The sequence below is a fragment of the Oncorhynchus clarkii genome, chromosome 10 (assembly GCF_045791955.1).
Source record: "Oncorhynchus clarkii lewisi isolate Uvic-CL-2024 chromosome 10, UVic_Ocla_1.0, whole genome shotgun sequence".
Lineage (NCBI taxonomy): Eukaryota > Metazoa > Chordata > Actinopteri > Salmoniformes > Salmonidae > Oncorhynchus > Oncorhynchus clarkii.
In genome coordinates, this window is record NC_092156.1 from 25,254,714 (window position 1) to 25,277,005 (window position 22,292).

The 22,292-nt window shown below is 42.3% G+C and overlaps 2 protein-coding genes across 2 annotated transcripts; one reads left to right on the plus strand and one right to left on the minus strand.

Moving 5' to 3' along the window:
* Window positions 1-1,718: 1,718 nt before the first annotated feature.
* LOC139418165 (replication factor C (activator 1) 2) lies at window positions 1,719-9,683 on the minus strand. The gene is made up of 11 exons (XM_071167418.1): window positions 9,345-9,683; window positions 8,607-8,676; window positions 8,464-8,505; window positions 8,215-8,321; window positions 7,977-8,078; window positions 7,777-7,877; window positions 7,353-7,510; window positions 7,033-7,098; window positions 6,845-6,925; window positions 2,732-2,845; window positions 1,719-2,551 (listed from the first exon to the last, which is right to left on the minus strand). Exons 1-11 carry the CDS (start codon window positions 9,452-9,454, stop codon window positions 2,441-2,443), a joined length of 1,062 nt encoding a protein of 353 aa, XP_071023519.1. The 5' UTR covers window positions 9,455-9,683; the 3' UTR covers window positions 1,719-2,440.
* On the plus strand, window positions 9,616-21,149 carry LOC139418166 (E3 ubiquitin-protein ligase rififylin-like). Its single transcript, XM_071167419.1, has 6 exons — window positions 9,616-9,715; window positions 14,352-14,530; window positions 15,318-15,455; window positions 17,795-18,106; window positions 18,500-18,710; window positions 19,220-21,149. The coding sequence occupies exons 2-6, from the start codon at window positions 14,360-14,362 to the stop codon at window positions 19,399-19,401; spliced, it is 1,014 nt and encodes a 337-aa protein (XP_071023520.1). The 5' UTR covers window positions 9,616-9,715; window positions 14,352-14,359; the 3' UTR covers window positions 19,402-21,149.
* The last annotated feature ends 1,143 nt before the right edge of the window (window positions 21,150-22,292 follow it).

Below are 22,292 nucleotides of genomic sequence, written 5' to 3' on the forward strand. Positions count from 1 at the left end.
AAGGTACAGGCAACAATACATGGCAGTCTATCTACACTGGACTAACACATCCTCGATAACTTCTTTGTATGTGCTCTGATGTGCTCAGAGCACAGTATAGGCAGACTGGCCAATAGCTTCTTCCCCCAGACTATCAGCCCTCCCCCCGCCCCCCAAAGAATATTTATTATTGTTGCTCACTCATCACTCTATGGACAAGTATCCTTGTTTACATACTTTGCCACTTAACTGCAGCAAACTTGTTGAAAATATGTATATATACACTGTGCATACAAAACATTAAGGACACCTGCTTTATCAATGACAGACTGACCAGGTGAATCCAGGTGAAAGCTATGATCCCTTATTGATGTCACTTGTTAAATCCACTTCAATCAGTGTAGAGGAAGAGGAGGGGACTGGTTAAAGAAGGATTTTTAAGCCTTGACACAATTGAGACATGGACATTCAAGGTGCACTGGTTTGTGTCAAGAACTGCAACACTGCTGGGTTTTCCACACTCAACATTTTCTTGTGTATCAAATAATGGTCCACCACCCAAAGGACATCCAGCACAATTGACACAACTGTGGCAAGCATTGGAGTCAGCACAATTGACACAACTGTGGCAAGCATTGGAGTCAGCACAATTGACACAACTGTGGCAAGCATTGGAGTCAGCACAATTGACACAACTGTGGCAAGCATTGGAGTCAGCGTGGGCCAGAATCCCTTTGACCTCTTGTGGAGTCCATGACATGACGAATTTAGGCTGTTCTGGGGGCAAAGGGGGGTGCAACTCAATAGTAAGAAAATGTTCTTAATGTTTTGTACACTCTGTATATTTTGTGTGTGTGTGTGTGTGTATATATATTATTATTATAATATAATATCACACGTGTGTCTTGTGATCTTTTTCTATTCTTAGTATTTTCTTTTTGTTTCACTCACTTTTCTTTTTTGTTTTCAGCCCAATTTCGTGATATCCAATTAGTAATTGCCACTCACTGCTCTTTGACTTGCACTGTTGGAGCTCAAGAGCATATAAAATGTCATTGTTCCCTGCAATTACATCTGCAACCCTGTGCATGTGACTAACACACTTATTTGATTGTCACTTGCCTTATTTGGATGTCAGACAATGTAATTTGATTAAAAAATGTCTTTCTTTCTAGATGATGATCAATGTTCATATGAGAATGTATCACTAGATGGAAAAACAATCAGCCATGACTCTGGTATGCACATTAAAAGGAGTAAATCTAGGCCTATCCTTCCCTTGAATTAAGTCATATTTATGAAGATTGCTTTTGGAAAAGTTTAGTTTTGAACTTGGAGTCGATTTCTTACATTTGATATTTAACTAAGATTATTCTCCCCACACCTTACAACTAACAGATGGATCAGATTACCAGAACACTGAATTCCTGGAGCAAATGAAAATGGGGTCAAGGGACGGTAAGTCACCATAGTGCTTTATAATTGCTATGAACGTAGGATGAATGCACTAATTGTAAATCACTTTGGATAAGATCGTCTGCTAAATCTACATTTCCAAACTCCGGTCCTCCAGTACCCCCAAAAGTACATATTTGTTGTGGCCCCAGACAAGCACACCTGATTCTACTTGTTAAATCAAGTGTTTTTGGCTGGGGATACAACAAAATGTGTACTGTTGGAGATACTCAAGGGCTGGAGTTGGAGAAACACTGTGCTAAATGATTGCTTACATGTAATTAACTAGGAATTTACTTTTATTCGTCACAGATGAACCAGTTTATGTCAACAAAACGGCATGATATGGAAACTACATGCTCAACGAGTAGATGACTATGGGAATGGAATGTTCTTACCATCTTTGTTGAGATGCTTGGATAAATGCTAAGTGATACAAATGTCAATGTGCTATACCAGAGCAATGCCATAAGGGTAAGCACCCAAACAGTGTTACTACTTCATAATGAATTCCCTTGAGTCTAAAAATGTAGGGGAACCATGTACAGTACTTTGATTGTTGGAGTGTTACAAAATGAATAAAAGAGCTCAGAAACAGTTTAAATGTAGATAACATGTCAGTCTGTAATAATAAATCCTTAATTCAAAACTTAAGTTTACAACCTCTTTATATTCCAATAAGTCATAATTACAACACTGATTTATTACAGAAGTGACTTACAATAGTATTTACATTAACTAACTTGTATAAAATACAAAATGTATTTCATCCAGAAATGTCTAAACAGAAAACTCCCCAGGACTCGTAGTCAGAGTTTTTGAAGCAAAGTCGTGTACATTATGAACAAAACAGAAGAAACTAACCAAACATGGAAGGACAATAACGAAAAATGTAAATTTGCATTTCGTAGAAAGTGTTTTGTTTCCCCTAATGAACACAACCCCGGAGAGACAGACAGGTGGGAGGAGAGACAGTGCTGAGATGGGTGGCAGCGTGGGTGGGGTGTTAGCTGGTATCCGGGGTGGCCGTCTTGCTGCACAGTCGACCCAGGAGGCCTGCCATCTGCAGCAGGGAGTTCACGCCCTCTGCCACCTTCATGTGGGTGTAGCCTATCTCCTGAGAAAAGGGACAGTAGAAAGGGAGCGAAATGAAGAGGTGATATGGCTTACATTTTGTCACTTCTCAGCCATTCTGTTTCACCCAACTAAATCCTTTCAGAAAAGAAAACACAGGAAAGGATCTGACATAAGAGACATACATAACAATATACAACTGCAGACTTGTTTTGTCTCTTACCTTTATGAACTCCAGCTTGAGATACTCCGGCATCTGGAAAGTCTTACACACTCTGAAGATGTTACCAATGATGTCCTCAGGGGAGTAACCCAGGGCCCACAGCTGCTCAATAATCTAAACAGGCAATTGCAGATTATTTTGACAATCTATAAATCTATAGGTGACTATCCAAATAAAGTGTGACTAATTTATATATATCACACACACACACACAAGTTTGCGGTCCCTTGTGAAATGTCCTTGTTTTTGAAAGAAAAGCACTTTTTTGTCCATTTAAAAGGCCAGCATCCCGGAGTCACCTCTTCACTGTTGACGATGAGACGGGTATTATTTAATGAAGCTGCCAGTTGAGGGACTTGAGCCGTCTGTTTCTCAAACTAGACACTAATGTACCTGTCCTCTTGCTCAGTTGTGCCCTGGGGCCTCCCACTCTTTCTATTCTGGTTAAACCCAGTTTGCGCTGTTCTGTGATGGGAGTAGTATACAGTGTTGTACGAGATCTTCAGTTTCGTGGCAATTTCTCGCATGGAATAGCCTTCATTTCTCAGAACAAGAATAGAATGATGAGTTTCAGAAGAAAGGTCTTTGTTTCTGGCCATTTTGAGCCTATAATCGAACCCACAAATGCTGATGCTCCAAATACTCAACTAGTCTAAAGAAGGCCAGTTTCATTGCTACTTTATTCAGAGCAGTTTTCAGCTGTGCTAACAAATGCAAAAGGGTTTTCTAATGATCAATTAGCCTTTTAAATTATAAACTTGGATTAGCTAGCACAACATCCCATTGGAAAACAGGAGTGATGGTTGCTGATAATGGGCCTCTGTAGGTATTTTTTTATCAGCCGTTTCCAGCTACAATAGTCATTAACAATATCTACACTGTATTTCTGATCAATTTGATGTTATTTTAATGGACAAATTATTTTTTTTTTTAAATAAAGCACAAGGACATTTCTAAGCGACCCCAAACTTTTGAACGGTAGTGTACATGCACAGTACCAGTCAAGTTAGGACACCTACTCATTCAAGGGGTTTTCTTTATTTTATTTTTTACATTGTAGAATAGTTAAGACATCAACTATGAAATAACACATGTAATCATGTAACCCCCCAAAAAATAAAAGTTAAACAAATCATTATATATTCTTCTAAGTACCTACCCTTTGCCTTGACAGCTATGTACACTCTTGTCATTTTCTCAACCTGCTTCACCTGGAAGGCTTTTCCAATAGTCGAAGGAATTCCCACATATTCCGAGCACTTTTTGGCTGCTTTGTCTTCACTCTTCGGTCCAACTCATCCCAAACCATCTCAATTGCGTTGAGGTCGGGTGATTGTGGAGGCCAGGTCATCTGATGCAGCATTCTATCACTCTCCTTCTTGGTAAAATAGCCCTTACACAGCCTGGAAGTGTGTTTTGGGTCATTGTCCTGTTGAAAAACAAATGATACTGGGACTAAGTGCAAACCAGATGGGATGGCGTATCGTTGCAGAATGCTGTGATAGCCGTGCTGGTTAAGCGTGCTTCGAATTCTAAATGAAAAACAAACAAAAAAAATCACCAGCAAGGCACCCCCACACCTCCATGTAACACGGTGAGAAATTTGGGCTGCAATCAGAGGTGTAGTTAACTCTAATGGACTTTATCTGCAGTCGCAAAAACCATCAAGCGCTATAATGAACCTGGCTCTCATGAAGACAGCCACAGGAAATGAAGAACCAGAGTTACCTCTGCTGCAGAGGATAAGTTCCTTAGCGTTAACTGCACCTCCGATTGCAGCCCAAATTTGTCACCGTGTTACATGGAGGTGTGGGGGTGCCTTGCCTGGTGATTTTTTTGTTTGTTTTTCATTTAGAATTCGAAGCACGCTTAACCAGCACGGCTACCACAGCATTCTGCAACGATACGCCATCCCATCTGGTTTGCACTTAGTCCCAGTATCATTTGTTTTTCAACAGGACAATGACCCAACACACACCTCCAGGCTGTGTAAGGGCTATTTGACCAAGAAGGAGAGTGATAGAATGCTGCATCAGATGACCTGGCCTCCACAATTTCCCGACCTCAACCATATTGAGATGGTTTGGTATGAGTTGAACCGCAGAGTGAAGGAAAAGCAGCCAACAAGTGCTCTGCATACGTGGGAACTCCTTCAAGACTGTTGGAAAAGCAATCCAGGTGAAGCTGGTTGAGAGAATGCAAAGCGGTCAAGGAAAAGTGTGGCTACTTTGAAGAATAAATCTATTTTGATTTGTTTAACACTTTTGGTTACATAATTCCATGTTTTTTCTGTCTTCACTATTATTCCACAATGTAGAAAACAGTGCAAATAAAGAAAAACCCTTGAATGAGTAGGTGTCAACTTTTGACTGGTACTGTGTGTGTGTGTGTATATATTATACAGTGGGGCAAAAAAGTATTTAGTCAGCCACCAATTGTGCAAGTTCTCCCACTTAAAAAGATGAGGCCTGTAATTTATCATAGGAACACTTCAACTATGACAGCCAAAATGAGAAAAAAAATCCAGAAATTCACATGGTAGGATTTTTAATGAATGTATTTGCAAATTATGGTGGAAAATAAGTATTTGGTCAATAAAAGTTTCTCAATACTTTGTTATATACACTTTGTTGGCAATGACAGAGGTCAAACATTTTCTGTAAGTCTTCACAAGGTTTTCACACACTGTTGCTGGTATTTTGGCCCATTCCTCCATGCTCTAGAGCAGTGATGTTTTGGGGCTGTTGCTGGACAACATGGACTTTCAACTCCCTACAAAGATTTTCTATGGGGTTGAGATCTGGAGACTGGCTAGGCCACTCCAGGACCTTGAAATGCTTCTTACGAAGCCACTCCTTCGTTGCCCGGGCGGTGTGTTTGGGATCATTGTCATGCTGAAAGACCCAGCCACGTTTCATCTTCAATGCCCTTGCTGATGGAAGGAGGTTTTCACTCAAAATCTCACGATACATGGCCCCATTCATTCTTTCCTTTAGACCAGTCGTCCTGGTCCCTTTGCAGAAAAACAGCCCCAAAGCATGATGTTTCCACCCCCATGCTTCACAGTAGGTATGGTGTTCTTTGGATGCAACTCAGCATTCTTTGTCCTCCAAACACGACAAGTTGAATTTTTACCAAAAAGTTATATTTTGGGATACATCTGACCATATGACATTCTCCCAATCTTCTTCTGGATCATCCAAATGCTCTCTAGCAAACTTCCGACAAGCCTGGACATTAAGCAGGGGGACACGTCTGGCACTGCAGGATTTTGAATCCCTGGCAGCGTAGTGCGTTACTGATGGTAGGCTTTGTTACTTTGGTCCCAGCTCTCTGCAAGTCATTCACTAGGTCCCCCCGTGTAGTTCTGGGATTTTTGCTCACCGTTCTTGTGATCATTTTGACCCCACGGGGTGAGATCTTGCGTGGAGCCCCAGATCGAGGGAGATTATCAGTGGTCTTGTATGTCTTCCATTTCCTAATAATTGCTCCCACAGTTGATTTCCTCAAACCAAGCTGCTTACCTATTGTAGATTCAGTCTTCCCAGCCTGGTGCAGGTCTACAATTTTGTTTCTGGTGTCCTTTGACAGCTCTTTGGTCTTGGCCATAGTGGAGTTTGGAGTGTGACTGTTTGAGGTTGTGGACAGGTGTCTTTTATACTGATAACAAGTTCAAACAGGTGCCATTAATACAGGTAATGAGTGGAGGACAGAGGAGCCTCTTAAAGAAGAAATGACAGGTCTGTGAGCCAGAAATCTTGCTTGTTTGTAGGTGACCAAATACTTATTTTCCACCATAATGTGCAAATAAATTCATTAAAAATCCTACAACGTGATTTTCTGGATTTCTCTCTCATTTTGTCTGTCATAGTTTATAGTGTACCTATGATAAATTACAGGCCTCTCGTCTTAAGTGGGAGAACTTGCACAATTGGTGGCTGACTAAATACTTTTTTTGCCCCACTGTATATCAGCTATATGATCATACTATATTCTAACTAATCAGTTATTGGTCACTTCAAGAACCATGCTTAAAGGCTACAGAAATTAGGGTTATTCATTGAGAGCCATATGATTATATTTATGTCTGTTATTGAATGTGGATTGCAATACCTTGTAAGCCTCATCAATGTTTGCATTGACACAGTGTTCGAGCATGCTTTTCACCAACAGGGGGTGTGGCTCATCACACACCTGAGAAAAACAATTCTTTACTCTTCTTTCATTCGAAACAGAGCTAGGCATTTGTCAACTTTGTTCTAAAATGACTGAAAAAGACAGGTTTGGAAACAGAACTGTACCTTGAACACATTCTCACTGTTAATGTAGCCAAACCCAGAATTTGTGGACTGTAGGTTATTCAGCGCCTGATGATGCAAAAAAAGACAGCTTAAGTTATATAGTTTCACACGTCTCAGCCAGACTTGGCCCAAAAGTACAAGGCACTATGAGGAGCCATGGATATACATTGTTCAACAAACTTCAGATTTTTAAAGGGTGCCATGTTTACACCCAAACCGCCTAAGACATTCCCAATCTAGTCAATGGTAACAAGAATGCTATTCTCATGGAACCCTTAGTGCCAACATGGAGGTTGAGGACAGTTGGACCTTTTCCCCACCTGTCTCATGTCTCCCTGGGCGGTGAAGATGATGGCCTCCAGGCCGTCGTTGCTGGTGACCAGGCTCTCCCTCTCCACCACCTCCAGCAGACGCATCATGATCTGCTCGTCCCTCAGCTTGGTGTAGCGCAGGACTGCACAACGTGACTGGATGGGCTCTGTGGAGGAGGGGGCACAGCAACATGGAAGACCATCACAACAGTGAAAAAGCCAGGTTGGTTTTGTAATGCGACTGTCGCTTACACTAGGGTCTCGATTCAATACGACAGCATCGATGTTGAACTGTTAAATCAAATGTTATTTGTTACATGCACCGAATACAACCGGAGTAGACCTTACCATGAAATGCTTACTTACAAGTCCTTAACCAACAATGCAGAAATGTTAAATATTTTTTCAAAAATAAATTAAAAAGGACAGTCACCAATGATCTTGTCGGAGGCGTTGCATGCCAGAGCGAAGCGTGTGGTTTTAGAGTATATCTCCATGGTCCTCCTCAAGGCCTGCTGGGCTCCGTCTGTCATACTGGTGGCACAAGCACAGCCGTTACAGACACAGTCATTATAGGTACAGGTACACTAGATCAGCTTTCAGCTTAGATGTCGTGACCCTCAGTTGACTTACCTGTCAGCCTCATCCAGGATGATGATCTTGTGTCTCCCTTTAGGGAGGGTGACTTTCTGCTGGGCAAACATCTTGATCTTGTTTCGAACTACATCAATGCCTCTGACGAAGGTGGATGACAATGTGTTAGTGTAGGCTTCACTTTCTAAAGAAACTCAAAATGCAGCTCGTGGACTCACAGGTTGTGCACTTAAGTATTCCAGTGTAACATTTTTCATGGTAGACTTCACTTACTCACCTGTCATTGGAGGCGTTCAGTTCCAGGACAGCATCTTTCATGGCTGGGCCCAGAAGAGCTCGCGCCAAACACAGAATACTGGTGGTCTTTCCTGTACCGGGGGGACCCTATAATATTGATAATTGTGTTTAAAAAGAGATGGCATATGAAAGATGGCATAACTTGCATACTATTAATCTGCTGTGCCAACATCTCCATATGTAATATCATATAGTTATGATTTAAGAATGAATAATTTCAGTCACTCACTGCAATAATGATGTTCGGCACATTTCCCTCTCTGGCAAACACCTGTAAGAAAGAATGGAACAATTCATACAGGTAGCTATTATTTAGCATCAAATTGATTGAAACTGTCAAACTTCTGTAATAAAATATTGAGGATACTTTACCTCCAATCTGCTAACAGTCTCCTCGTTGCCTACTATTTCATTCAACTTCAAGGGTCTGTATTTTTCAACCCTGTGCGATATTCAGAACATGCATAGCTATCAGCAACAAGCAATTCATAGTGATTCACACAATATATTGATATATATGGAGGGTAGATATGGGCGGCAGGTAGCCTAGTGGTTGGATCGTTGGGCCAGTGCTGAAAGGTTGCCATTTCAAATCCCCGAGACGACAAGGTGACAATCTGTCATTGTGCCCTTTAGCAGGGCCGGGTTGTGACCGTACTCTCCGTGAGGGTGTCAGGGAGGGTTGGGATATGCAATAAAAACACATTTCCAATTCACGTATGTGTATAAAACACGTGTACATGTGCAAAACAGGTCAAATTAGCACCCATCAAATTATTATTGCTATAACTTTCACTAGCTGACTAGATGTTGTTCTATGAGATGATGCTTAAAAGATAGCTAGTTACCAGTATATTTGACATAACATTACATAGCAAGCTATCTACTTACTTTTTGAGAGGCATGCAGAATGGGTTTGTTTTCATAGCTAATAGTATGCCTTGCGTAGTTAAGTACAATGCTAGCATCTGTACTCATGCTTGTGCTGGCTAGCTAACGTTAGCTAGCTAAATTAGCCATTAGCACTACTAGCTGTGCTGAGCGATTTCAGTCCGCTAAGAAATACAGAAATACTGCAATTAGCCAACTAGTCTAGCTAGTAAACCTTACCATGGCAGCTCATATCCACTACTAGACAACTTCGCAGGGGCCTCATCTTTCTTCAGTTGAACTTCTGTTTGAATTTGCTCAGAATCTACCTCATTCATCGCCACGTCCATGTTTTCGGGTGCACAAAATTCCCGCCAAGACAGGAACTAAACAGCTGGCGCTAAACTGACGTCATTTCCTTGAAGATGCGAACAGTCTTCCAACAGTAGATTTTCATACCAGCCAGTTGGTTGTATGGCCAGACATTGAACAACACAGTGGACCAAGTTTATGCCTACTACAAAATCCTGGCTTTGAGACCTTGCATGTGTGTGATTGTTTCAGCAATCCGAGATGGCCGTTACAAAGAGGATTTGCTCCGGGTCACCCAGGTAAGGTCGCTTGAGCATCCGTGTGATCAGACAAGCCGGCGGGTCTAATAAATTAGAGTGAGGTAGCTTATGTCCAAATCTCAGTTAGTAGTTGCATGATGTCAAATAATTTCAAAATGGAGGCATATCCCCTTTATTGTTCGAAGATGCCTTCCTTAATTTTTTCCTATCCTCTTGGCAAGGATCTGGGATATCCCATTCGAAATGGCTGGGTGGAATGAAACATCATGCAGCATCAAGGCCATTCGATCACACGCCCTTGCGTCAATCACAGGGATAGTTTAATGTAGGCTAAATATCTCTGTATTGTGCATGCCTTGATTTATTTATCCATTCTTTTGGAATCCAAAAATCAACTGATGATTGTTTGATTTGCATTTTGCAAGGTGCCCCTCCCATGCAATGTCCAAGTTATTCTAGGCGTGACCACCACAGAGGCACGTTGTGGGCTAATTAAAACAGCAATTAGTATCGATTATTACACCTAGCACCCGCTGTTGGCCTAAACAAGACATACAGTCATTCATTGCTGTGTTTTTATAATATTTAATTTGAGCTTCTCTCGAAAAGATGCCGTGTGCACCAGACACCGGTAGGCACCTGTGTAGAAAAGTAAGAATGACCCACTGTATTAGGAAGGTGTTCCTTATGTTTTATATACGCAGTGTATTACTTCTTTTGAGAATGGAATATTGACCCTTCAATGTTGCTTGTTCCCCCCCAAAATTTCCACGTGATTCAGGATTTCATTACATGCATGCAGTTGAAGTCTGAAGTTTACATACACTTAGGTTGGAGTCATTAAAACTAGTTTACATACACTTAGGTTGGAGTCATTAAAACTAGTTTACATACACTGAGGTTGGAGTCATTAAAACTAGTTTACATACACTGAGGTTGGAGTTAAAACTTGTTTTTCAACCACTCCACACATTTCTTGTTAACAAACTATTGTTTTGGCAAGTCGGTTAGGACATCTACTTTGTGCATGACACAAGCAATTTTTCCAACAATTCTTTATAGACAGGTTATTTCACTGTATCACAATTCCAATGGGTCAGAAGTTTACATTCACTAAGTTGACTGTGCCTTTAAACAGCTTGGAAAATTCCAGACTATTATGTCATGGCTTTAGAAGCTTCGTATAGGCTAATTGACATAATTTGAGTCAATTGGAGGGTGTACCTGTGAATGTATTTCAAGGCCTACCTTAAAACTCAGTGCCTCTTTGCTTGACATCATGAGAAAATCAAAAGAATTCAGCCAAGACCTCAGATAAAAAAAATGTAGACCTCCACAAGTTTGGTTCATCCTTGGGAGCAATTTCCAAACGCCTGAAGGTACAACGCGTACTGTTGTTTGTACAGATGAACAGGTATAAACACCATGGGACCACGCAGCCGTCATACCGCTCAGGAAGGAGATGTGTTCTGTCTCCTAGAGAGGAACGTACTTTGGTGCAAAAAGTGCAAATCAATCCCAGAACAACAGCAAAGGACCTTGTGAAGATGCTGGAGGAAACGGGTACAAAAGTATCTACAGTGGGGCAAAAAAGTATTTAGTCAGCCACCAATTGTGCAAGTTTTCCCACTTAAAAAGATGTGAGAGGCCTGTAATTTTCATGATAGGTACACTTCAACTATGACAGACAAAATGAGAATAAAAAATCCAGAAAATCACATTGTAGGATTTTTAATGAATTTATTTGCAAATTATGGTGGAAAATAAGTATTTGGTCAATAACAAAAGTTTCTCAATACTTTGTTATATACACTTTGTTGGCAATGACAGAGGTCAAAGGTTTTCTGTAAGTCTTCACAAGGTTTTCACACACTGTTGCTGGTATTTTGGCCCATTCCTCCATGCAGATCTCCTCTAGAGCAGTGATGTTTTGGGGCTGTTGCTGGGCAACACGGACTTTCAACTCCCTCCAAAGATGTTCTATGGGGTTGAGATCTGGAGACTGGCTAGGCTACTCCAGGACCTTGAAATGCTTCTTACGAAGCCACTCCTTCGTTGCCCGGGCGGTGTGTTTGGGATCATTGTCATGCTGAAAGACCCAGCCACATTTCATCTTCAATGCCCTTGCTGATGGAAGGAGTTTTTCACTCAATCTCACGATACATGGCCCCATTCATTCTTTCCTTTACACGGATCAGTCGTCCTGGTCCCTTTGCAGAAAAACAGCCCCAAAGCATGATGTTTCCACCCCCATGCTTCACAGTAGGTATGGTGTTCTTTGGATGCAACTCAGCATTCTTTGTGCTCCAAACACGACGAGTTTAGTTTTTACGAAAAAGTTCTATTTTGGTGACATCTGATCATATGACATTCTCCCAATCTTCTTCTGGATCATCCAAATGCTCTCTAGCAAACTTCCGACGGGCCTGGACATGTACTGGCTTAAGCAGGGGGACACGTCTGGCACTGCAGGATTTGAGTCCATGAAAGGCGTAGTGTGTTACTGATGGTAGGCTTTGTTACTTTGGTCCCAGCTCTCTGCAGGTCATTCACTAGGTCCCCCCGTGTGGTTCTGGGATTTTTGCTCACCGTTCTTGTGCTCATTTTGACCCCACGGGGTGAGATCTTGCGTGGAGCCCCAGATCGAGGGAGATTATCAGTGGTCTTGTATGTCTTCCATTTCCTAATAATTGCTCCCACAGTTGATTTCTTTAAACCAAGCTGCTTACTTATTGCAGATTCAGTCTTCCCAGCCTGGCGCAGGTCTACAATTTTGTTTCTGGTGTCCTTTGACAGCTCTTTGGTCTTGGCCATAGTGGAGTTTGGAGTGTGACTGTTTGAGGTTGTGGACAGGTGCCATTAATACAGGTAACAAGTGGAGGACAGAGGAGCCTCTTAAAGAAGAAGTTACAGGTCTGTGAGAGCCAGAAATCTTGCTTGTTTGTAGGTGACCAAATACTTATTTTCCACCATAATTTGCAATAAATTCATTAAAAATCCTACAATGTGATTTTCTGGATTTTTTTCTTATTTTGTCTGTTATAGTTTAAGTGTAGCTATGATGAAAATTACAGGCCTCATCTTTTTAAGTGGGAGAACTTGCACAATTGGTGGCTGACTAAATACTTTTTTGCCCCACTGTATATCCACAGTAAAACGAGTTCTATATCGACATAACCTGAAAGGCTGCTCAGCAAGGAAGTAGCCACTGCTCCAAAAACGCCATTAAAAAAAGCCAGACTACGGTTTGCAACTGCACATGGGGACAAAGATTGTACTTTTGTCCTCTGGTTTGTCCTCTGGTCTGGTGACACAAAAATAGAACTGTTCGGCCAAAATGACCATTGTTATGTTTGGAGGAAAAGGGGGAGACTTGCAAGCTGAAGAACACCATCCCAACTGTGAAGCACGGGGTTGGCAGCATCATGTTGTGGGGGTGCTTTGCTGCAGGAGGGACTGGTGCACTTCACAAAATAGATGGCATCATGAGGGAGGACAATTATGTGAACATATTGAAGCAACATCTTAAGACATCAGTCAGGAAGTTAAAGCTCGGTCGCAAATGGGTCTTCCAAATGGACAATGACCCCAAGCTTACTTGCAAGCAAAGTTGAGGCAAAATGGCTCAAGGACAACAAAGTCAAGGTATTGGAGTAGCCATCACAAAGCCCTGACCTCAATCCTATAGAAAATGTGTGGGCAGAACTGAAAAGGCGTGTGCGAGCAAGGAGTCCTACAAACCTGACTCAGTTACACCAGCTCTGTTAGGAGGAATGGGCCAAAATTCACCCAACTTATTGTGGAAGGCTACCCAAAACGTTTGACCCAAGTTAAACAATTTAAAGGCAATGCTACCAAATACTAATTGAGTGTATGTTAACTTCTGACCCTCTGGGAATGTGATGAAATAAATAAAAGCTGAAATAAATCACTGCTATTCTGACATTTCACATTCTTAAAATAAAGTGGTGATCCTAACTGACCTAAAACAGGGAATTTTTACTTGGATTAAATGTCAAGAATTGTGAAAAACTGAGTTTAAATTTATTTGGCTAAGGTGTATGTAAACTTCCGACTTCAACTGTATCTACAAGGGCTGGGAATTGCCAGGGAACTCGCAATTATCACAATACTTAGGTGCCGATACGATATGTTTTGCGATTCTCGCTATTTTATATGTATTGTGATTCGATACTGTGATTTTGTTGCGTTTCGATGGTCCAAACATATTGCTCACCATATGTCTGCTGCCGAGGGACGAGAGAGAGCTATGAGAAAATTAGCTTTGATCAGTCAGGAAAATAAAGGTGCTGAAAACAAATTGGCTCCCTATTTAAAGAGAACAAGCTATGAAGGAAAAGTTTTGGGTCCGGTACAGCCAACTAGTGAATAAAATTGTCAATACGATACAATATATTGTCAAATATATTGTCATATAATATAATATGTAACTGTTTCGATCCCCCCCCCCCCCCCCCCATCACTAATATCTACAATTCATCTGAAAGCCATGCTTCACTATTCTGCAATTACATTTCCTTACTAGGCAACTCTGTTTTTCTATGCACCTTTGTGATGTAAGTCCATAGAACTAGAATTAAGATTCTAATTCCATGTGCAAGTCTTTCCATGAGAAAGTGATGTAATTTCCTGTGTATGTATTTTGTGTGAACAGGCAGGAGCATGTGGACATCCTGTTGTAGCTGGTTTTGTTTAGAACCCACCGCCACAGTGGAAGAAAACGTCAGCTCCTGGCGCCAGGCCTACACAAACTCAGGCTACAGCCAATCCCTGACCTCTCCCGAACATATGTGCAAGGCCTGCGGAGGCCAATTCAACACCATCGCTAGGAAGGTAAGAGGCACTTGGTAATACCTTGATACATATTGTAAAGGAGGGCTGGCTGGTCAGCTCTCATCTGAAATTTGGGTAACAGAGTGTGACTTGAAAGTCTGGAACAGCATAGACCCAAGAGGATTTGATACAGATGAGCTGCTACAGACTCCAAAGTAACAGATTTGATTGTCAACAGAGTTACTAGAATTTAGACTTCTGTGATTCACTACAATTCTTAGATTCACTATGTCGGTAAGTAATTAATTAGTAGCTGACAGTAACTGACCCTGTACTATTCATTCTTACAACACAGAGATGCTCATGTTCTGGAAAATCCTAAATAGTAGGCTACACCTCTAGAATAGTGACTATTTTTTAGAAGGCTGTTTAAATCACTAGCAAATGTAGGTCAGTTATTTCTCCAACAGGCCTTGCCCTCCTGACATGTTTGCCTGCCAGTTGCCACACACAATCTCACCTGCAAAGTAAACAGCAAATTGCATTTTATATGAGTTATTACTGAACGCGCATGGAAGTAAGATCTTATCATCTTTTCTATAAATGTGCCAACAGCTGTTGGCCAGAGGTTAGTTATTTCTGTGAGAAAAGTGGAAGTTTTTGTACAGTATGGCTATCATACTTGATTCAACTACTTAACTACCCATCAATAAGGTTCTAGTCTAGAGCTCAGGTAGCCTGCACATTCCACACGCACTGTTATTCTTTCATACCCCTTACTGTGACCGTTCATTCCTTGGTAAGAGTTTCACCCTTACTGTGTCCTGTCCTCCTCTCATTAACCCAGCATGTCTGCGTGGACTGCAAGAAGAACTTCTGCGGCCACTGCTCTGTGCAGCTGGAGCCGCCACGCCCGCGCCTCTGCCACACATGTCAGCACTTTCACGGAACCCTATTCGACCGCGCCCAGTTGATGCGACTCAAGGTGTGCCGCTGCTCTTTTTTTATTTATTTTAATTATATTTTTTATTTTAATTTGACCCCTTTTTCTCCCCAATTTCGTGGTATCCAATTGTTTAGTGGCTACTATCTTGTCTCATCGCTACAACTCCCGTACGGGCTCGGGAGAGACGAAGGTTGAAAGTCATGCGTCCTCCGATACACAACCCAACCAAGCCGCACTGCTTCTTAACACAGCGCCCTCCAACCCGGAAGCCAGCCGCACCAATGTGTCGGAGGAAAGAAACACTGTGCATCTGGCAACCTTGGTTAGCGCGCACTGCGCCCGGCCCGCCACAGGAGTCGCTGGTGCGCGATGAGACAAGGATTTCCCTATCGGCCAAGCCCTCCTTAACCCGGACGACGCTAGGCCAATTGTGCGTCGCCCCATGGACCTCCCGGTCGCGGCCGGTTACGACAGAGCCTGGGCGCGAACCCAGAATCTCTGGTGGCACAGCTGGCGCTGCAGTACAGCGCCCTCAACCACTGCGCCACCCGGGAGGCCCGCTGCTCTTTTTTTTAAACAGTTGATGGCAAATAAACAAGGACAAATGCATTAGGTTAAGTTACATGTCTAACTATATACACTGCTCAAAAAAAGAAAGGTAACACTTAAACAACACAATGTAACTCCAAGTCAATCACACTTCTGTGAAATCAAACTGTCCACTTAGGAAGCAACACTGATTGACAATACATTTCACATGCTGTTGTGCAAATGGAATAGGCAACAGGTGGAAATTATAGGCAATTAGCAAGACACCCCCAATAAAGGAGGGGTTCTGCAGGTGGTGACCACAGACCACTTCTCAGTTTCCTGGCTGATGTTTTGGTCACTTTTGAATGATGGCGGTGCTTTCACTCTAGTGGTAGCATGAGACGGATTCTACAACCCACACAAGTGGCTCAGGTAGTGCAGCTCATCCAGGATGGCACATCATTGCGAGCTGTGGCAAGAAGGTTTTGCTGTGTCTGTCAGTGTAGTGTCCAGAGCATGGAGGCGCTACCAGGAGACAGGTCAGTACATCAGGAGACGTGGAGGAGGCCGTAGGAGGTCAACAACCCAGCAGCAGGACCGCTACCTCCGCCTTTGTGCAAGGAGGAGCACTGCCAGAGACCTGCAAAATGACCTCCAGCAGGCCACAAATGTGCATGTGTCTGCTCAAACGGTCAGAAACAGACTCCATGAGGGTGGTATGAGGGCCCGACGTCCACAGGTGGGGGTTGTGCTTACAGCCCAACACCGTGCAGGACGTTTGGCATTTGCCAGAGAACACCGAGATTGGCAAATTCGCCATTGGCGCCCTGTGCTCTTCACAGATGAAAGCAGGTTCACACTGAGCATGTGACAGATGTGACAGAGTCTGGAGACGCCGTGGAGAACGTTCTGCTGCCTGCAACATCCTCCAGCATGACCGGTTTGGCGGTGGGTCAGTCATGGTGTGGGGTGGCATTTCTTTGGGGGGGGCGCACAGCCCTCCATGTGCTCGCCAGAGGTAGCCTGACTGCCATATGCTGGTGCGGTTGGCCCTGGGTTCCTCCTAATGCAAGACAATGCTAGACCTCATGTGGCTGGAGTGTGTCAGCAGTTCCTGCAAGAGGAAGGCATTGATGCTATGGACTGGCCCGCCCGTTCCCCAAACCTGAATCCAATTGAGCACATCTGGGACATCATGTCTCGCTCCATCCACCAACGCCATGTTAAACCACAGACTGTCCAGGAGTTGGCAGATGCTTTAGTCCAGGTCTGGGAGGAGATCCCTCAGGAGACCATCCGCCACCTCATCAGGAGCATGCCCAGGCGTTGTAGGGAGGTCATACAGGCACGTGGAGGCCACACACACTACTGAGCTTCATTTTGACTTGTTTTAAGGACATTACATCAAAGTTGGATCAGCCTGTAGTGTGGTTTTCCACTTTAATTTTGAGTGTGACTCCAAATCCAGACCTCCATGGGTTGATAAATTTGATTTCCATTGATAATTTTTGTGTGATTTTGTTGTCAGCACATTCAACTATGTACATTTCATTCATTCAGATCTAGGATGTGTTATTTTAGTGTTCCCTTTATTTTTTTGAGTAGTGTATATTGTAGCTAAGTCAAGTGAAAGCTAAAGCAATAACACTTTTCATTCTGTTATTCGTATATCTGTGTAATAACACTACATTAGTTAGACATTGTATTAAGATGTCAAGAGGACAGGTTTTAGTAACTGCATTATAGGTGTATAGTAATGGAGTTGAGTTTTTTTTTGTAATTACACAGACGAATAGGGAATATCTAAATGGTGTTAGATGGAATTCAACAATAACCCCAAAAACTAGGTGCGGGAGCTGCGCGACTACCTCCACCTGCATGAGGTGCCCACCCAGACGTGCCGGGAAAAGGAGGAGCTGGTTGAGCTGGTCTTGGGCCAGCAGACCCCTAGCACCAGCAGTGAGACCGTGTCCTCCCAGCCCAGGGCTCACAACAACGTCCCTTCCCCAGGCACACCATCCCCTCCCCAGACACAGGGCCCTATCAGCCCTGACACATTGAGCCCAGAGCAGCCAGAACAATCAGCCCCCGAGGCAGAGCCAGAGTCAGAGCAGATATCTGATGAGGAGGATGATGAAGAGGAGGACGAAGGTGAAGAGGTAACTGCTAAGTTTAAGGTTTTGGGATTGATTAATCAGTAGCTGTTAGATACATGGATACCTATCACCACCAAGGGGATAATCAATGTCAGACAGCAGCAGAGACGGACTCAAAGACCAGACAAAATACACGTAGACCAGACAAAATGCACGTAGACCAGACAAAATGCACGTAGACCAGACAAAATGCACGTAGACCAGACAAAATGCACGTAGACCAGACAAAATACACGTAGACCAGACAAATTCATAAAGGTAGTTGTTTTTTGTTTAGCAAACCACTGTTGTTGACAAAGACAAGACAAAGTACACACTGGCCAGACCAAAAATACAGACCAGACAAAATATACATTATTATTTTTACCCACCTCCATGATTGTCCTGCTGCTGCAGTCATCAGACAACGAGGAGACCCTGATCCCCGGCCGGAGGGCCTCTCTGTCTGACCTGAGCTGCGTTGAGGACATCGAGGGCCTGAGCGTGCGCCAGCTGAAGGAGATCTTGGCCCGCAACTTTGTCAACTACAAGGGCTGCTGCGAGAAGTGGGAGCTGATGGAGAGGGTCACCCGCCTCTACAACAACCAGAAGGACCTCCAGAACCTAGGTGAGCATTTCCAGTGTGTGGTCCTGTTAGGCTACGTTGGTAATAGCGTGGCGCTAGCAATCCCAGGGAAGTGAGTGCGATTTCCGCTGGGGTCACATATATGAAAATGTATGCACTCACTGTAGACTACTCCAAATGTCTGCTAAATTGCATATATTATATCTGGGGATGACTGGTGTGGAATTTAAAAAAATAACTGACTGAAAAAAATATATATATAGTTCAATTCTTTTTTTTCATTTTTCCAGTTTCAAATACAACAAGTGAAGCTAAGGGTATTGTATCAAGTTCTAAAGACAAGAGAAGCATGATCAAAAGCATTTTGAGAAGTACTTGAAGATCACCTAAATCATCCACTAATCTAAATGGAAATATTTGTTCCCACTGCTTAAATGTATCCTTTTATGGGCAACCTGCCAAATTTGAAACAATGAAAGATGACCCAAGTAGTTATTTAGAATACACTTAATAGAGACCTCTCTCCTCTTTCCCCTGTCGTTGTACCATAGACCCTGCGGCTCCCAAGAGCCAGGAGGAGAACCTCTGTCGGATCTGCATGGACTCTCCCATTGACTGTGTTCTGCTGGAGTGCGGCCACATGGTCACCTGCAGCAAGTGCGGCAAACGCATGAGCGAGTGCCCCATCTGTAGGCAGTACGTGGTACGGGCGGTGCATGTCTTCAGGTCCTGATGCATTGCCACAGGGAGGGACACAATGGACAAAATGGCATTGCTGCCACCACTGCTCAGTGATAGCATAGCTTACAAGAATACACTATATAAATGTGCACACTCACTCATTCAAACAGTCTTCTTCATACTGGTGTTCCAGAGAAATAACCTGACTCCACTTTTCTGGGTTCTCAGTTTTTCTACTCCACCTGAACCTATTGTTTCTGATCTTTCAGCGTCATACAAGAACTCAAGATTTCAGTACAATAACTTTGTTATTCAACTAGTTTTACTCTGTTGTTCATATCAATAGCAAAACAGAGCGAGTGGCCAGAATGGTGCTATTTGACCAATGGTGAACAACACTCAGGGCCCCATTTTGACAATGCAAATAAGCGGCGGTAATGTAAGAGACCAAAATTTGGAAAACCTCAAAACAGTTTATTTCCAACCTTATCGCCTCAACCAAGGCTTGGAAAAAGCAGGCTTGGATATGACGGTGTGGATATTTAATGCAGGCAATGCAGTAGTTGTGTAATTGGTGCAATAAGTGGCGCACAGAATATATGAAGTGCTTAGGTCTGTTTTGCGTCCTTCAAATGGCACTCTCTGACTTCAGTAGCTGCAACCCAGCTGATCTGTTAATTGGTTTTGTGGTCCAGAGCTATCCTTAGGTTGCAGTGCACTTGCTAAGCATAGAACCCAGGCCTTATTTGTCTTATTGACGATCCTTCAGACACAGATATGTGTGGTGGTTGAACATAGCATCCTAGGAATGGAAACAGCCCTTTAAATGCAATTGTCTGCATGTAGCGCACCGAAAGTACTTGAGGGTCAAGGAGGCATACGGCTTGGGTTCATTTGCCCTTTTATGGTCAAAATACCCTTTAACTTGTAGATATTTTATCAAAACTGGAAAAGAACACACATTGACTTGACAGTTAATATACAGTTCTGTAAATGAGCCACAAAGGGTACATTTTCTGAAATGTAAACCATGCACAGTACGGTAGATATGTATTTATACAAATTCTCTGGATGTTGTCAATTGTTTGCTGCTGTTTGAGGTTGGTTCTGTGACCTTACCCCAAATTAGATTTGAGGTAAATAAATAGAGCTGACCTCGTTTGGCAGCATGTCTACATTCTAAGGCTCTCACCATCCCCCTCTTATCAGCAAGTGCCCCAGAATGGAATGCTCATTGACTATGCAGTGCACTGAATGCACTCGTTTCCTAATGACAAGTTGATGTATTATGTTAACTTCTAGTTTATCAAAACATAAGTTTTCTGAAAATGTACTTTTGTTTGTGTTGAGTGTTTTTTAGGAGGGGTTCATTCTATTCCAACTAGGCAATTCAGTAAATTTATTGAGATTGAATTTTTTTAATTAGGGGCAATTTTCGGTAATGTTAATTGGAATGCATTTGTCCAATTTCCTGTAATTGAAATGGTTTGCCAGCCCTCTCTGCAACTAACATTTATGCAACATGTTGTTTTAAAATCATAGAGAGAACTAACGGTTCACTTTTAAATGGTCTTTCTACTGCACATCTTGTTTTATAGGTAATGAATGTACCATAAAACTGCTCATATAAGGAAAATGCACTTAAACTAATTAATGTCTGTTTTAGTGAATTCAAATCCGCTGGGATAGACTCTGTTCATCCCAGATACCCAGTCTGTCTGAAATGAATGTACTGGTTTTAAGTTGTTTAGCTACAATAACAAAACCATTTCTTACTGTGACTGCCAATATCGCAAATAGATTTTTACACCAGTCTGTTTGATATGCCTGTTGTCAATAACTATTATAATATCATGCAACAATATTAACAATCTCACATGTAATTTGCAGAGAGCAGGTGAAATAAGATATGTCAGTGTCATGAGACAACTGGATCTATTTTTTTTTTTTTTACAAACTTCTCGTTTTTATCCTGCATATCAGTTTATACAAGCCAGGTTGTTAGTCAACTCACTCCTTCTTTCTGAGGAGTGTTTTCTGCACAAATTACAACATACAATGCCTTGCAAAAGTATTCATCCCCCTTGGCGTTTTTCCTATTTTGTTGCATTACACCCTGGAATTGAAATTGATTTTTATTTGGATTTCATGTAATGGACATACACAAAATAGTCCAAATTGGTCAAGTGAAATGGAAAAAAATAACTTGTTTGAAAAATAAAAATGGGAAAGTGATGGTGCATGCAGTTGAAGTTTACATACATCTATGTTGGAGTCAACTCGTTTTACAACCACTCCACAAATATTTTGTTAACAAACTATAGTTTTGGCAAGTCAGTTAGGACATCTACTTTGTGCATGACACAATTCATTTTTCCAACAATTGTTTACAGACAGATTATTTCACTTATAATTCACAGTATCACAATTGCAGTGGGTCAGAAGTGCCTTTAAACAGCTTGGAAAATTCCAGAAAAGGATGTCATGGCTTCAGAAGCTTCTGATAGGCTAATTTACATCATTTGAGTCAATTGGAGGTGTACCTGTGGATATATTTCAAGGCCTACCTTCAAACTCGGTGCCTCTGCTTGACATCATGGGAAAATAAAAAGAAATCAGCCAAGACCTCAGAAATAAAATTGTAGACCTCCACAAGTCTGGTTCATCCTTGGGAGCAATTTCCAAATGCCTGAAGGTACCACGTTCATCTGTACAAACAATAGTACGCAAGTATTAACACCATGGGACCATGCAGCTGCCATACCGCTCGGGAAGGAGACGAGTTCTGTCTCCTAGAGATGAATGTACTTTGGTGCGAAAAGTGCAAATCATTCCCAGAATAATAACAATAGCAAAGGACCTTGTGAAGATGCTGGAGGAAACAGGTGCAAAAGTACCTATATCCACAGTAAAACAAGTCTTATATCGACATAACCTGAAAGG

Coding starts and splice junctions, on each gene's coding strand:
- LOC139418165 (XM_071167418.1), bottom strand. CDS start 9,454: ATGGACGTGGCGATGAATGAGGTAGATTCTGAGCAAATTCAAACAGAA. Junction 8,079..8,214: donor CTGAACGCCTCCAATGACAG/GTGAGTAAGTGA, acceptor CACCTTCGTCAG/AGGCATTGATGTAGTTCGAA. Junction 6,926..7,032: donor ACAGTGAGAATGTGTTCAAG/GTACAGTTCTGT, acceptor TGTTTTTCTCAG/GTGTGTGATGAGCCACACCC.
- LOC139418166 (XM_071167419.1), top strand. CDS start 14,360: ATGTGGACATCCTGTTGTAGCTGGTTTTGTTTAGAACCCACCGCCACA. Junction 14,531..15,317: donor TCAACACCATCGCTAGGAAG/GTAAGAGGCACT, acceptor TCATTAACCCAG/CATGTCTGCGTGGACTGCAA. Junction 18,107..18,499: donor AGGAGGACGAAGGTGAAGAG/GTAACTGCTAAG, acceptor CTGCTGCTGCAG/TCATCAGACAACGAGGAGAC.